Source organism: Octodon degus, unplaced genomic scaffold (genome assembly GCF_000260255.1).
Source record: "Octodon degus isolate 3935 unplaced genomic scaffold, OctDeg1.0 scaffold00264, whole genome shotgun sequence".
In the NCBI taxonomy this organism is placed as follows: Eukaryota; Metazoa; Chordata; class Mammalia; order Rodentia; family Octodontidae; genus Octodon; species Octodon degus.
This window is the reverse complement of record NW_004524840.1, coordinates 175,250-187,081: the sequence shown is the minus strand read 5'-3', so window position 1 is coordinate 187,081 and position 11,832 is coordinate 175,250. Positions and strand designations below refer to the sequence as shown.

General features: G+C 40.2%; 1 protein-coding gene across 1 annotated transcript in view; it reads right to left on the bottom strand.

The window, feature by feature from the left end:
- The window catches only part of Usp16 (ubiquitin specific peptidase 16), a 34,719-nt gene extending 26,230 nt beyond the window's left edge, over nucleotides 1–8,489 (bottom strand). Inside the window, exons 1-4 of the mRNA XM_004646327.2 lie at nucleotides 8,351–8,489; nucleotides 4,743–4,844; nucleotides 3,387–3,565; nucleotides 2,289–2,308 (exon numbers count right to left, since the gene is read on the bottom strand). Of these exons, the coding sequence (XP_004646384.1) occupies nucleotides 2,289–2,308; nucleotides 3,387–3,565; nucleotides 4,743–4,803 (260 nt within the window). The 5' untranslated portion in view covers nucleotides 4,804–4,844; nucleotides 8,351–8,489. The remainder of the gene's footprint in view (nucleotides 1–2,288; nucleotides 2,309–3,386; nucleotides 3,566–4,742; nucleotides 4,845–8,350) is intronic.
- Nucleotides 8,490–11,832: the final 3,343 nt, after the last annotated feature.

The window sequence follows — 11,832 nt, the reverse complement described above, 5'->3', positions numbered from 1 at the left end:
ACCTACTTAGAACAAGCTTAGCAAAGCACAGGGACCGCGGTTCAATCCCCCAGCACCACATGCCAGCCAGCCAAGCCCCCTGGTGGGCTGAGCTGGCCACACACACACACACACACACACACACACACAAATAAATAAAAATTAAAAAAAAAATTAAAAAAACAAATGATCCAGAGTCCAACAACCAATGCAGTCCTTCATCTCAGCAGAAACCTCCCCTACCTGGTCTTTACAGGCTGGCTTTCTATCAGCCATCTGATCTTCTGAGCTCTGACCAGAATCTCCCCTACAGAAGAGCTGAAGCTGTTCCAGCTCTTCACAAGTAGGAAACATCTCCAAACCTTTCCTCTTTTCCTATAAGCCATTCCCAAAAGCTTGTAATCTACATGGTCAGGTTGAGCCACAGCAACAACCCTACTCCTAGTACCAATTTCTATCTCAGTTACTCTTCTCTCATTGCTGGGACAAATACGCAACATTCAAAATGAAGGAAAGAAATGTGTTTATTTATCTCACAGTTACTGGAGGTTTCAGTCATATTCAGCTGGGTCCAAGGCAAAGCAGAACATAGCAGAAAGCAACTTTTCATGGTGGCAGCAAAGAGCAAGACAGCAAAAGGAGGAGCAGCAGCTCAAGCAGCTAACTTCTCTCCCCTCCTTACATTGTAATGCAAATTACCTGCCCTAGGGCAGGTGCATCATCCACACCCACAATAATCAATCACAAACTCCAGAAGCCACCCCTACACTGCAAGAGGCTTTCAGAGGACACCTATACACAAACCATAACAAACACTATCACAAAATTCACCAAAAGAGAGAATTCATAATCTATCACAAGGACAGAAGTACCTCAAGAACTTTGGTTATTCTTAATTTTTTTCAGCTTAACGTTCCTAAAAGAAAGCTTTGTTTTTATGGGCAAAGCTGATACCCTCCGTTCAGTCTATGTTTCCAGCTTAAGCCCCCAGTCTCCTACATCATCTGTTCACATGCCAGCTACCAGCTAAACACCCTTGGCATTTTTATAACTGCAGATTTGGTTCATATTAATCCATCTGCCCTGGAATCCTTACTGCCACCTGACCAAATCTAAGCCTGTGTTCAAAGCTATCTTTCCCTAGAAGCCAATGCCTACTCTCCTACATGAGAAAATATGGTAGCCTTTCTGTAAACAAATTTCTCCAAAGCATAGTGTAAATTCCTAGCAGCATTCCTTTTTTCTTTTGAGATAGCATCTTAACTATACAGTTCTGGCTGGCCTTGAGCTCTCTTTGTAGCCCAGGCTGGTCTGAAACTTGCAATGATCCTCCTGCCTCAGACTCCCAAGTGCTAGGATTACAGCCATGCACCACTACACTCAGTTCTTATTTCCTATTTTAAAGGGTTCTTTTTTTTTTTTTTTTTTTGGTGAAACCAGGGATTGAACTCAGGCCCTTGTGCTTGCCAGGCAAGTGCTTATTCTACTGAGCCATCTCCCTGGCCCCTATTTTAAAGTTCATATCCTTTTTCCTATGTACTAAGTCTCAAATTAATGGAATTAGTCTATTACCAAAAGATCCTAACATCTTTTAGGAGGCAGGCAATAAGCATTAATTGAACAATCCACCCAACAGGCACAGAAAATGATCAACTAAAATATGTATAAGCTTACTTATTAAAAAAAGATGAGTTCTTTTTGCTACCATGTATTTAGTTTTTTGTTTTGTGTTTTTTGTTTTTTCCTGTATTTAGGACACGGTCTACAGGGTCTCACTACGTAGATCAATTCATAGTGATTATCCTGTTTTCAGCCTCCCAAATGCTGGGATTACAGGCACACACCACCAGGCCCAGTCTCAATTGCTGTCTCAGTGCGCCCTGCAGGTAGGCACAGCACGGCATGCTGGGGATCAAACTCAAGCCACTGCGCTCTGCCTAATCAGGCACTTTAGTCCACTGAGCTATCAGGCCAGCCCTGCTTCCATCTAGTTAGATATCTAGTAAGAAGTACATCTTACTGGTACCTCTCTAAAGGAGGCAACCAAATATTGTACTACAGGTTTAGTTCCTAACAGATAGATAAATATATATATTCAGAGAGAAACAAACACCAGTGGCTTCTAATTCTTTAATTATGATATCAAGCAGTACTGATTTAATTTATCCCAGACAACATTTAATTTCAAAATAAATGAATAAAAATTTGTTATTGCCAGGCATGGTGGTGCACTCCTGCAGTCCTACCATCAAGAGGCCTACCACAAGTTCAAGGACAGCCTGGACTACAGAGTGATATTTCAAGGCCACCTGAAATATCTAACAAGAACCTGTTTCAAAAAACGATGCAAAGAATTGTACACCATTTATATCTTGAAATAATGAAATTTTAGAAATAGAGAACAGCTTAACACTTGGGCCTAGGGAGAGGGATAGCAGCGAGGGTGTGGGGATCATCATAAAAGGACAACAGAAAGTGATCTATGTGTTGCTCAAATTCTAAACATTCTTACAGAGGTAGTGAAGACCAACTGACACCGGTGACAAAATGTAAATAATATTATACACACAATAGACCACAGGGACACAAAGGAAGAAAAAAATAAATGTAACTGAGATTGGTGAATTTTACAATGTCAAAATCCTGGTTGTGATACCATAATAGTTTTATAAACATCACTGGGAGAAACTGTACAAAATGTATAGAAATATCTTTGTATTATTTCTTAAAATGTATGTACGTCTATAACTACCTCAATAAAAATTTTCAACTTAAAAAAATGTTGATAAAAATACTAGCCATCTACCTCATCTTGTAGCTTATGACAAGACAACCCCATTAGATTTCCTTAGCTGTCAGCATTAAAGGTCACTGAGAATCCTGACCATGGCAATACCTATAAGCTGGTACAGTAGGTAGAAACCCACTTATCCCACAAAACCAAAGTAGTCATTCACACCCAAGCCTGAAATGAGTTCTGATACAAGCTCACAGCCCAGGCAATCCTCCCCCAGGAAGCAGCCTCAATGAAAAGAGCTGGCTTGCTTCCTCTCCAGTTACTACCAAAGTGGAGACTGTGTTCAACAACCAGTCTAAGCACAGGAACAAAGCTCTGGTCCCTTGTCTCACCTCAGAACATCTCTCAAAGGCCAGAGTCCACTATGCCATCAGCTATAGCACTGTTCCAACTGCATCTTCATGCAGTTCATTTGCTTATTTGTGTTTCCCAGCTTTTGCTGGTGTGGTACCAGAGAAACTCCTCAAAAAACTACCAATATAGTCTCAGAGTCAGTTCCCCAGAGAACATGACCTATGCCAGTTCGCATCTTAGTCACCATACAATATATTTAATAAAACATGTTCAAAGACCTTTCTAAAATATTACATTGAGCAAAATGTAAGCATACCTGATGGCCACATTTAAGACATAGCCAAACTGAAGGAGTTTCTTCTGTTTCTTCTTCAGACTGATCTTTTATTTTATTGTCCAGTTTACAGTCTTGGCAAATATTCCATTCTACATTCACTAAAGCCTTTTTCAAATTACCTTGTTCCAATCCTTTGCGAATGTGTCTGCACATAGGTTCTATTAAAACACAATATATTAAGTCAAAAATAGCCTTTTATTCAGTTGTCAAAATTTATCCTTCATTCAAATTTTAAAAATGAATTACTCTACAAACAATATTTTAAGTTATTAGGATAAAATCTGATGTTTAATTATAATGGGAGAATTATGTTTTGCTTTTTAGTGATAATGGATAGTGAGCCTAGGACCTTCTACATGCTAGGCAAGTGTTCTACCACTGACCTATGCACCCAACCTCTGAGAAAGAGATTGCATACAAATTTGAAATTTTGCTTGTCTGAAGTCCTAGTAGAATCACCATCCCCCCTATGAACTCACTTCAATTTATTTGCCTATTTTCTTTTCTTTTTTTTTTTTTTGGTGGAAACGGGGATTGAACTCAGGCCCTTGAGCTTGCCAGGGAAGTGCTTATTCTACTGAGCAATCTCCCTGGCTCCTTTGCCTATTTTCTTTAAAGTAAGGCCATTTACCATACTTCTGGTCCTCTTTAATCTGAAAAGTGTTGACAAGAAAGTTCTTCAGTCAGTCACCAATACACCTACTGCAAGCCAAGCAACAGGCTGGGTGCCAGGGAACTTAAAAGTGACCAAGACACATCTCTTCTCTTTGAGTAGCTCATATTGTGGCAGGGTTCACATTTTCCCTGAGTGGTTCACAGCTGACTAATGTATAGCAATCTACAAAACACACTGTACATCAAAGAGAAGGCTAAAGTTGCCAGAAATTTAGAACTGGAATTGCTCAGTACTAGAATAAAAATCTGATACTGAGTAAACACTATCTGTATCAAGAACTGTGGGCCGGGGAGATGGCTCAGTGAAATAAGCGCTTCCCCGGCAAGTGCAAGGGCCTGAGTTCAATCCCCAGTTCTGCCAAAAAAAAAAAAAAAAAAAAAAAGAAAAAGAACTGTATGTGCACGGAAAGCAACAAAGATTATGTTTATTACATTCATAAAATTAAATTTTATCTAAGTGTACAACAGTACAGAAATAAATAAGTAATTTAAGAAATCAGCACACATGGTCCTTTATCAAAATATGCTTTAAAATTCCAATAAGTGACATACTGACACAACACTAAAATGCAAGTTATATAACAAAGTACACGTCATTTTTATATATTAAAATATCCATTTATGGATATAAATGTTAAAAATTCAATTAATGAAATATACCTAAAGATTCAGAAGAATCATCAACTGGACCAGTTTTTCCCTTTGTCCGTTTCTTTCCCATGCTGGCACTTTATAGATTACTTATTGACATAAAATAAAAATCTGGAAAACAAGATAAAATTAGCTTGATTCCCCCCCCAAAAAAGTGCATTTAATACTGTTCTGGAAGGTAAAAGACAGCAAAGCCACCGAATATTTTGCATTTATCACACTTTAAAATTTACAAAGACCATTATAAGTATTATCTAATTTTTAACAATTCTGAGTAGACAGGATAATACCATTCTTAGTTTTCTTACATTGGGGAAATAAATAGTCTTAGCAAAATTAAGAGGTGTTCAATAAATATAGAAGTCAGGAGATAGCATCCTTTTTCTTTTTTTTGAGATGGGGGCTTACTGTATATTTTTATGCAACAGGATTTCCTATAGATATTAGCTAACTGATGATTGCAAGTGCACTCAACTAATTAGATTACTATATTTTTGCAAAACTTATTTGGAAAATTATGGCAAAACTAAATGTATATCAAATCTTAACTTTTTAGTCAACCATTAAAAAGTTAATCTAGGGGGCTGGCGAGATGGCTCATTGGTCTAAAGCACCTACATGGAACAAGCTTGGCAAGCACAGGGACCACGGTTCGATCCCCCAGCACCACATGCCAGCCAGCCCTGCCCCCTGGAGGGCTGAGCTGGCCACACACACACAATAAATAAACAAATGTTAAAAAAAAAAAAATTATTCTTTAAAAAAAAAAAAAAAAGTTAATCTTGGCTTGGGAAATAGCTCGCTGGTCTAAGTGCCTGCCTGGCAAGCACAAGGACCTGGGTTTGATCCCCGGTACATGTCACGCTGGTCCCATACCATGCCTGCCGCTGAAACTGGGCATGGTGGCACACACTTGTAATCCTAGCACTGGGAAGGCTGAGGGAGGGGGACCACTATGAGTGCAAGTTGCACAGCAAGACCCTGTACCAAGTAAATAATCTAAAAAAAAAAAAGTTAATCTGACCACTGGCTGTCATCACCTCCCTAAACCAGCATCTGTTAAGTACACTCTTCTAGTTCTTTTTTTTTTTGTATTTTAGGGAAGGGTCTACAGAGTGTTCAGGTCTCACTAGTAGATCAGACTCATAGTGATCCACCTGTTTACAGCCTCCGAAGAGCTGTGATTACAGTTGCATGCCGCCACGCCCAGTCTCAATCACTGTCTCAGGGCGCCCCAGAGGTGGGGCCAGCATGGCAGACCCGGACAACTATAACATTTAATGTAATTTATATTACCTAAAATTGTAGATTTTATGAAAACCTAGGGCCCAGGTTCTTGCCTCCAATTTAACTCCCTCTAATCTGTCCTGAACTTGAGTGTCAGGTTCATTTTCCAATAATTGCCATTTTTATCTTATTAACTTTCTTGATGAAAGCATTTGATAGTTTCCAAGTCCATGTTCTTGAACTTAAAGTCACTGTCCTTTATAATTTGGCTCCAAAGGTTTGGCAATGCTTTCCTCACTCAACAAAAGAACTATTAAAGCTTAATTGAATGATACTTTTGATCTTCAAAGCCCTTCCACAAACATTATCACATCTGATTCTCACATCTCTTCAAATGGGAATATTTCACTAAAGAAACTCAGAAACAAAATGTAAAAGATCACATGGTGACAGAAATGTAAGGAAAATGCATTCTCTGGATTCCAAAATTATCATTCTTTCCTTTCCAATACAAGCCATCTCTTCATCATCCTCTATGCCACTGATGGGAATCCTTTTAGAGATCAGTGCCCACGGTAACCTAAAACCCACTAACTATATCACAAAACGCCTATGCTGTAATTAAACCTGAATACTGAGGTTTTAGTTTAGAAAAAACAGGGCTGGTGAGATAGCTCATTGGACTAAGAGCCTGCTTTGAGATTTTTTTGGGTATTTTTGTTTTTTATTTTTTGCCATACCAAGGATTGAACTCAGAACCCTGCGCCTGGCAAGCGCTTATTCTATTGAGCTATCTCCCTGGCCCTAAGTGCCTGCTTTGGCAAGCTCAGGACCAAGCGTTCTATCCCGTCCTACATGCCATGCCAGTGCCAGTGTCTGCTGAGCTTTCAATCGAGTCCAGGCCTGGTGGCACATGCCTGTAATACCAGCAGTGGAGGCTGAAAACAGAGGATCACTATAAGTCTGGGCTGCAAAGTGAGACCCTGAAACAAATACATAAATAAAAAACAAAATTAAAAGAAAAAAACTCAAGAAAAAAACAAAAACAAGAAAAAGTAATATCCACGTCGTAGGTTCACCACCACTGCTTTATGTCAGAACAGCTTGATCTCATTCTGTTACCAATCGTCCCAGTATTCTATTTCAATGAAGACTTAGCCTTCATAAAATTCTCCACTGAGCTTTCCTAGTCACAATAGCAACAGTATCTTCTCCCTTTATGAAACAGTACGGAAGACTGGTCCTTAATTCATTGATCGCAACATATTTTTCTCTCAGTAACCTTAATTTCTAAGAGAAAGAAATGTTTCTAGGCAAAACTTCTGAGTTGCTGTAGAATTAAGTGCAGTGTTAGTAGGTAGTACATTCTTAAAAAATACTTCTTGCATTGATATAGAAAAATAGAATAGTACCTGGAGCATAAAAAGATGATTACAAGGTGCAAAGGTAGGTACATAGGAATGGAGTAAACAAGTTCTGGTGAAATAGAAAAAGGTGAAGAATGAAGTCAGAAGTCTGGAGTACTGAAGACAGCACTAGTAAATCTGGTTTGAGACTGCGTTAACTCAAACTCCAAAGGAAAACTTGAAAGGCGAATTGTAATTGCTGCAGGCAGAAGACATAAGGGATCATTTAAGCCCTGTTGAAAGAGATCCACTAAAAACTATACCGGCCACTAATGAGTCATGAAAATAAAGTTCAGTGTCTGCAATAAAACACTAATAAATCTATTAGATGAGTCTTTAGGTGAGTCTTTAAGTAAGAATCTGCATCTACGTCAAACAACTCTTGGCAAGACTACGCAAAATTTAAATCAAAGCTGGTCCTGCCAGCTCTCATGCTAATTCCATTCCATCCTTTCTCTGCTCTCCCTGTCTATCGCTGATACTGGGTCCCATTACAAATGAAAGTGTGAGGAAAACATTATTCAGAAGCACATCTTTCTTAAATGTGTTCTTTACGAGTGCACATACTGGAAAGGTCTTAGCGTTCAGCCAGATTGGTGACAGATCTTAATTTTCCTACTAACCACGTGGACGCGGCTGTACTGGGGCCAGCCACCCACCTACACTCCTGGTGCCTACCACACCACACTTCCCTCCTCTTTCCTTTCCTTCCATTCCCTTCCATCTATCTGATGGGAACCCACAGGAGAAGAGGGGTGGCTCTGGGCCCAAGGGTCGAAGAGGGCACCAACACAAGCAACTCATTGGCCAGCTGCTGGAACTGACAGGACAAGCAGCCAACGAGAACGTAGTACAGGGAGAGCCCGCAACACGTTGAGAGAAAGGCTTTCCAGAAGAGAACAAGTTTAGGAGAAAAATTTCGGGCTCTCCGAAAGCAGGAAGTTAGGCAGGTGGCGACAGCAAGTGAGTGGGAACAGGACTCACCCACAGCGATAGCGCCCATAACTGCTTCCCCTAAATACACCTTTGGTCTGGGTAGTCAGCTCAGGTTTCCTCTTGGTGTTGAACAGACAGCGACAAAGCCGACTCCACAGTGACCGTGGAAAGCACCAGCTTCCGGAAACGCGGCATTATGGGTAATGACTTGGTTTGAGTCCCGAGGCTGTGCTAGTTAATCTGCGCGTGCGCACACTCCGCCCCGGAAGTTCTAAATCAGCAATTCCGAGGCGTTTGCGGGAAGGTGGTGTTCCTTCGTGTGTGTGTAACCATGGCGTTATTTAAATCCTTCTAGCGTGGGTACCTAGTAGTGGTTTAAGTCTGGGAGTTCTCTGGGCGGTTATCTTAAATAGTACTTGCTAAACGTTGAAAGAGAACATTTTTAATTTGTTACCTTAATTCTGCCCTGTACACACAAAAATTTATTTTTAATTAACCTTGTACCAAATCCAAATAAAAAAGGTAAAGCTACGCGAGTGAATTTGAAAACCAAACTGAGAGATGGTAAAGAGAAATTATGGAGTGTGACTCGGTGGCAGCCATCCATAATCCCTGCAATTCCACAGGTCAAAACAGGAGGATCGCAAATTCAAACCCAGTCTGGGAAATTAGCAAGACCCTAAATCTGAAAATGTCAAGGGCTAGGGATGTAGCTCAAGGTTAGTTGAATGTAGACAATGAAAAGCCAATAATTGAAAATTAAGAAAGCAGATGTCAGGAGATGTAAACAGGTAATTCACAAGAAAAGAGGGTCATAAAATAAAGGAGAATATCGTACCAGGAATCACATAAAAGTAAAGATACATACATACTAACCTGCCAAGTGCCCAGAGTAATGTTTGGTTAAATACTAAGGAAAATTTATCATCCCAGCCTACCCTCGATCCTTCTTCCCCACTCTATGACAGAGCTGTGGGGAATCACAATTATTTTACCATAAGCCCACATTGCAACTGAGAGATGAGTCTGTAATAGATATTTTAATGTTCTACTGTGTAAGCTGAAAATACACATACATCCAGCCACTTGTCACATTTTAGAGTATTATCTCTATCTGGGCAAATATCTGTAACCCCAGCACTTTAGAATCTGAGAGACAGAGATCATTAGGAATTTGAGGCCAGCCTGGTTTATGTAGTGATCTCAAATCCAGCCTGAATGACATAGGCCCTGTCTCAAAAAAAAAAAAAATCTTCCCCTATCCCAAAATGACATCAAAAGTCCCTTTCAATTACAAACATAGATACTTTATTCTGATACCCTGGCCACTAACACTTTGTGTATTTATTAATAAATGTATTTATGTCAGTCTTTATGTGTTATTAATTTAAGAAGGATTATTTCTAGCAATACCATGGGTACTTGACCCTGTCAATTAAGAAAACTGTAGCCAGTCTTCAAACAATGCCTCACTTTCTATAGAATTGCAAAGAATGAACAACAGAACCACCATGACTTCATGAAATCATTCCTGGGGTGTTTCCAGACACAGCTGCTCATAATAAAAGCAAATATGAAAATAGCCTGTCATCCTAATTTCGAGTCTGTTCTTGGATTCACTCTGCTCTATTGCCAAGTATCAATAAACTTACCTTTTCTATATTCCTTGAGTACTAGTAAATTGCTTTTAACAACCACATAAGTCTCTCACATACCTTGCACAGGAAAAAACTTCAGGCCCATTATACTACCTGTTTCCTCCACTTGGAAGGTCCTTTGATCTACTGTTGTTGGATAATTATTAGTCCATTCACTCCCTAAACATCAGTGTCTTGCTGGGCATTATGGCACATACCTGCGTTAGAAGGACTGTTGCAAGTTTGGGAGCAGCCTAGGCTACAAAGTGAGCTCAAGGCCAGCCTAAAGTGCATAGTGAGACCCAGTTTCAAAAAGAAGCCCGCTCCCAAAAAGTCAGTATCTTACCAAAGTGACTGAAGAACCTAGGTATCCTGATCACTGGTTCATCCATATCTTTTATCTCTTCCCAGGAACTGTCATTACTTGGTATTGCCTTCATTTTTACCTACATATGTGTATTCCAAGAATATACAGAAATATGCAAATGTAAGCTTTGTGAAATATGGAATATTTCTGTTTTGTTTGTATCAATTCTAGTATCTAGAAGTGACTGGAATATAGTGCTTAATTACTGAAAATATATGGTAGTCATTAGAAATGAAATGCTATGCGAGAATGTTTATAAAAGACCAAAATAATGGAAACAACCTAGGTTTCCATCAAGAATGGAAAAAGTAGTATTACACATTTTTGTCATGGTATTTTTGACATGTCTGTGTTTACTAAAGAAACATTTATTTATTTGTATTTAGGACAGGGTACAACAGGGTCTACAGGGTCTCACTGCATAGATCGGACTCATAGTGATTTCCCTGTTTACAGCCTCCCAAGTGCAGGGATTACAGGCGCACCACCACACCCAGTCTCAATGGCCATCTCAGCGCACCCTGGGGGCTGGGCCGCACTGCAGGCCTGGCAATCCACCTCTGGGCCCTTGTGTCTGCTAAACAGATGCTTTAATCTGCTGAGCTGCCAGATAGCTCAGCGGATTAAAGCGCCTGTTTAGGCAGACACAGGGATCAGAGGTTTGATCCCTGCCTCACCCCCAGGGTGTGCTGAGATGACATTGAGACTGGGCGTGGTGGCACACACCTTTAATCCCAGCGTTTGGGAAACTGAAAGCAGGAGAATCACTACAAGTCGGATCTGTGTAGTGAGACCCTGTAGAACCTGTAGATGCTGCACTAAACAGGAGGGAGGAAGAGGGGGAGGGGGAGAGGGAGGAGGAGGAGGACGAGGAGTAGGAGGAGGATTTACAAGATTGGTTTACAGTGGCCAGCTACCAGGGCAGGTGTGGGAGAGTGCAAAATATCTGCCTGTGAGCTGGAGATCTGAAGGATCTGTTGAAGGCCTGGAATTCACTGTAGTGCCCTATAATGAGTCCTTATCAGAGGCAGAAGGGTCTACACTAGAAGGCTCAGGAGTCTGTGGTGGAAGACACAAGACAGCACCCATGGTGAAGACTGGACCTTCTCCGAAGAAACAGAAATCAATCCTTTTATAACATTCTAGCAACAGTCCTGCCTCGGGTGACTCTTTACACCCAAAAAGATGCTAAGCCAATCTACTTGGGCATTTCTTACTCAAACTGACAAAAATTCATTAACTATCACATATGGAACTGAGCAATCAAAAAAAAAAAAAAAAAAACTGAGTAACACAAAAATATTAATTTTATGATATATTGAAAGCCTGACACAATTCTATCTACTGTATGATTCTAACATGAAGTTCTAAGTCAGATAAAATTACCATTTCTCCAGGCGTAGTGGCACATTCCTGTAATCCCATCACTAGGGAGGCTGAGGCAGGTGGCTCTTCACAAATTAGAAGCCCAGCCTGGGCAGAGCTAAACTATATAGCAAGACCATCTCAAACAAAAATGTACTACA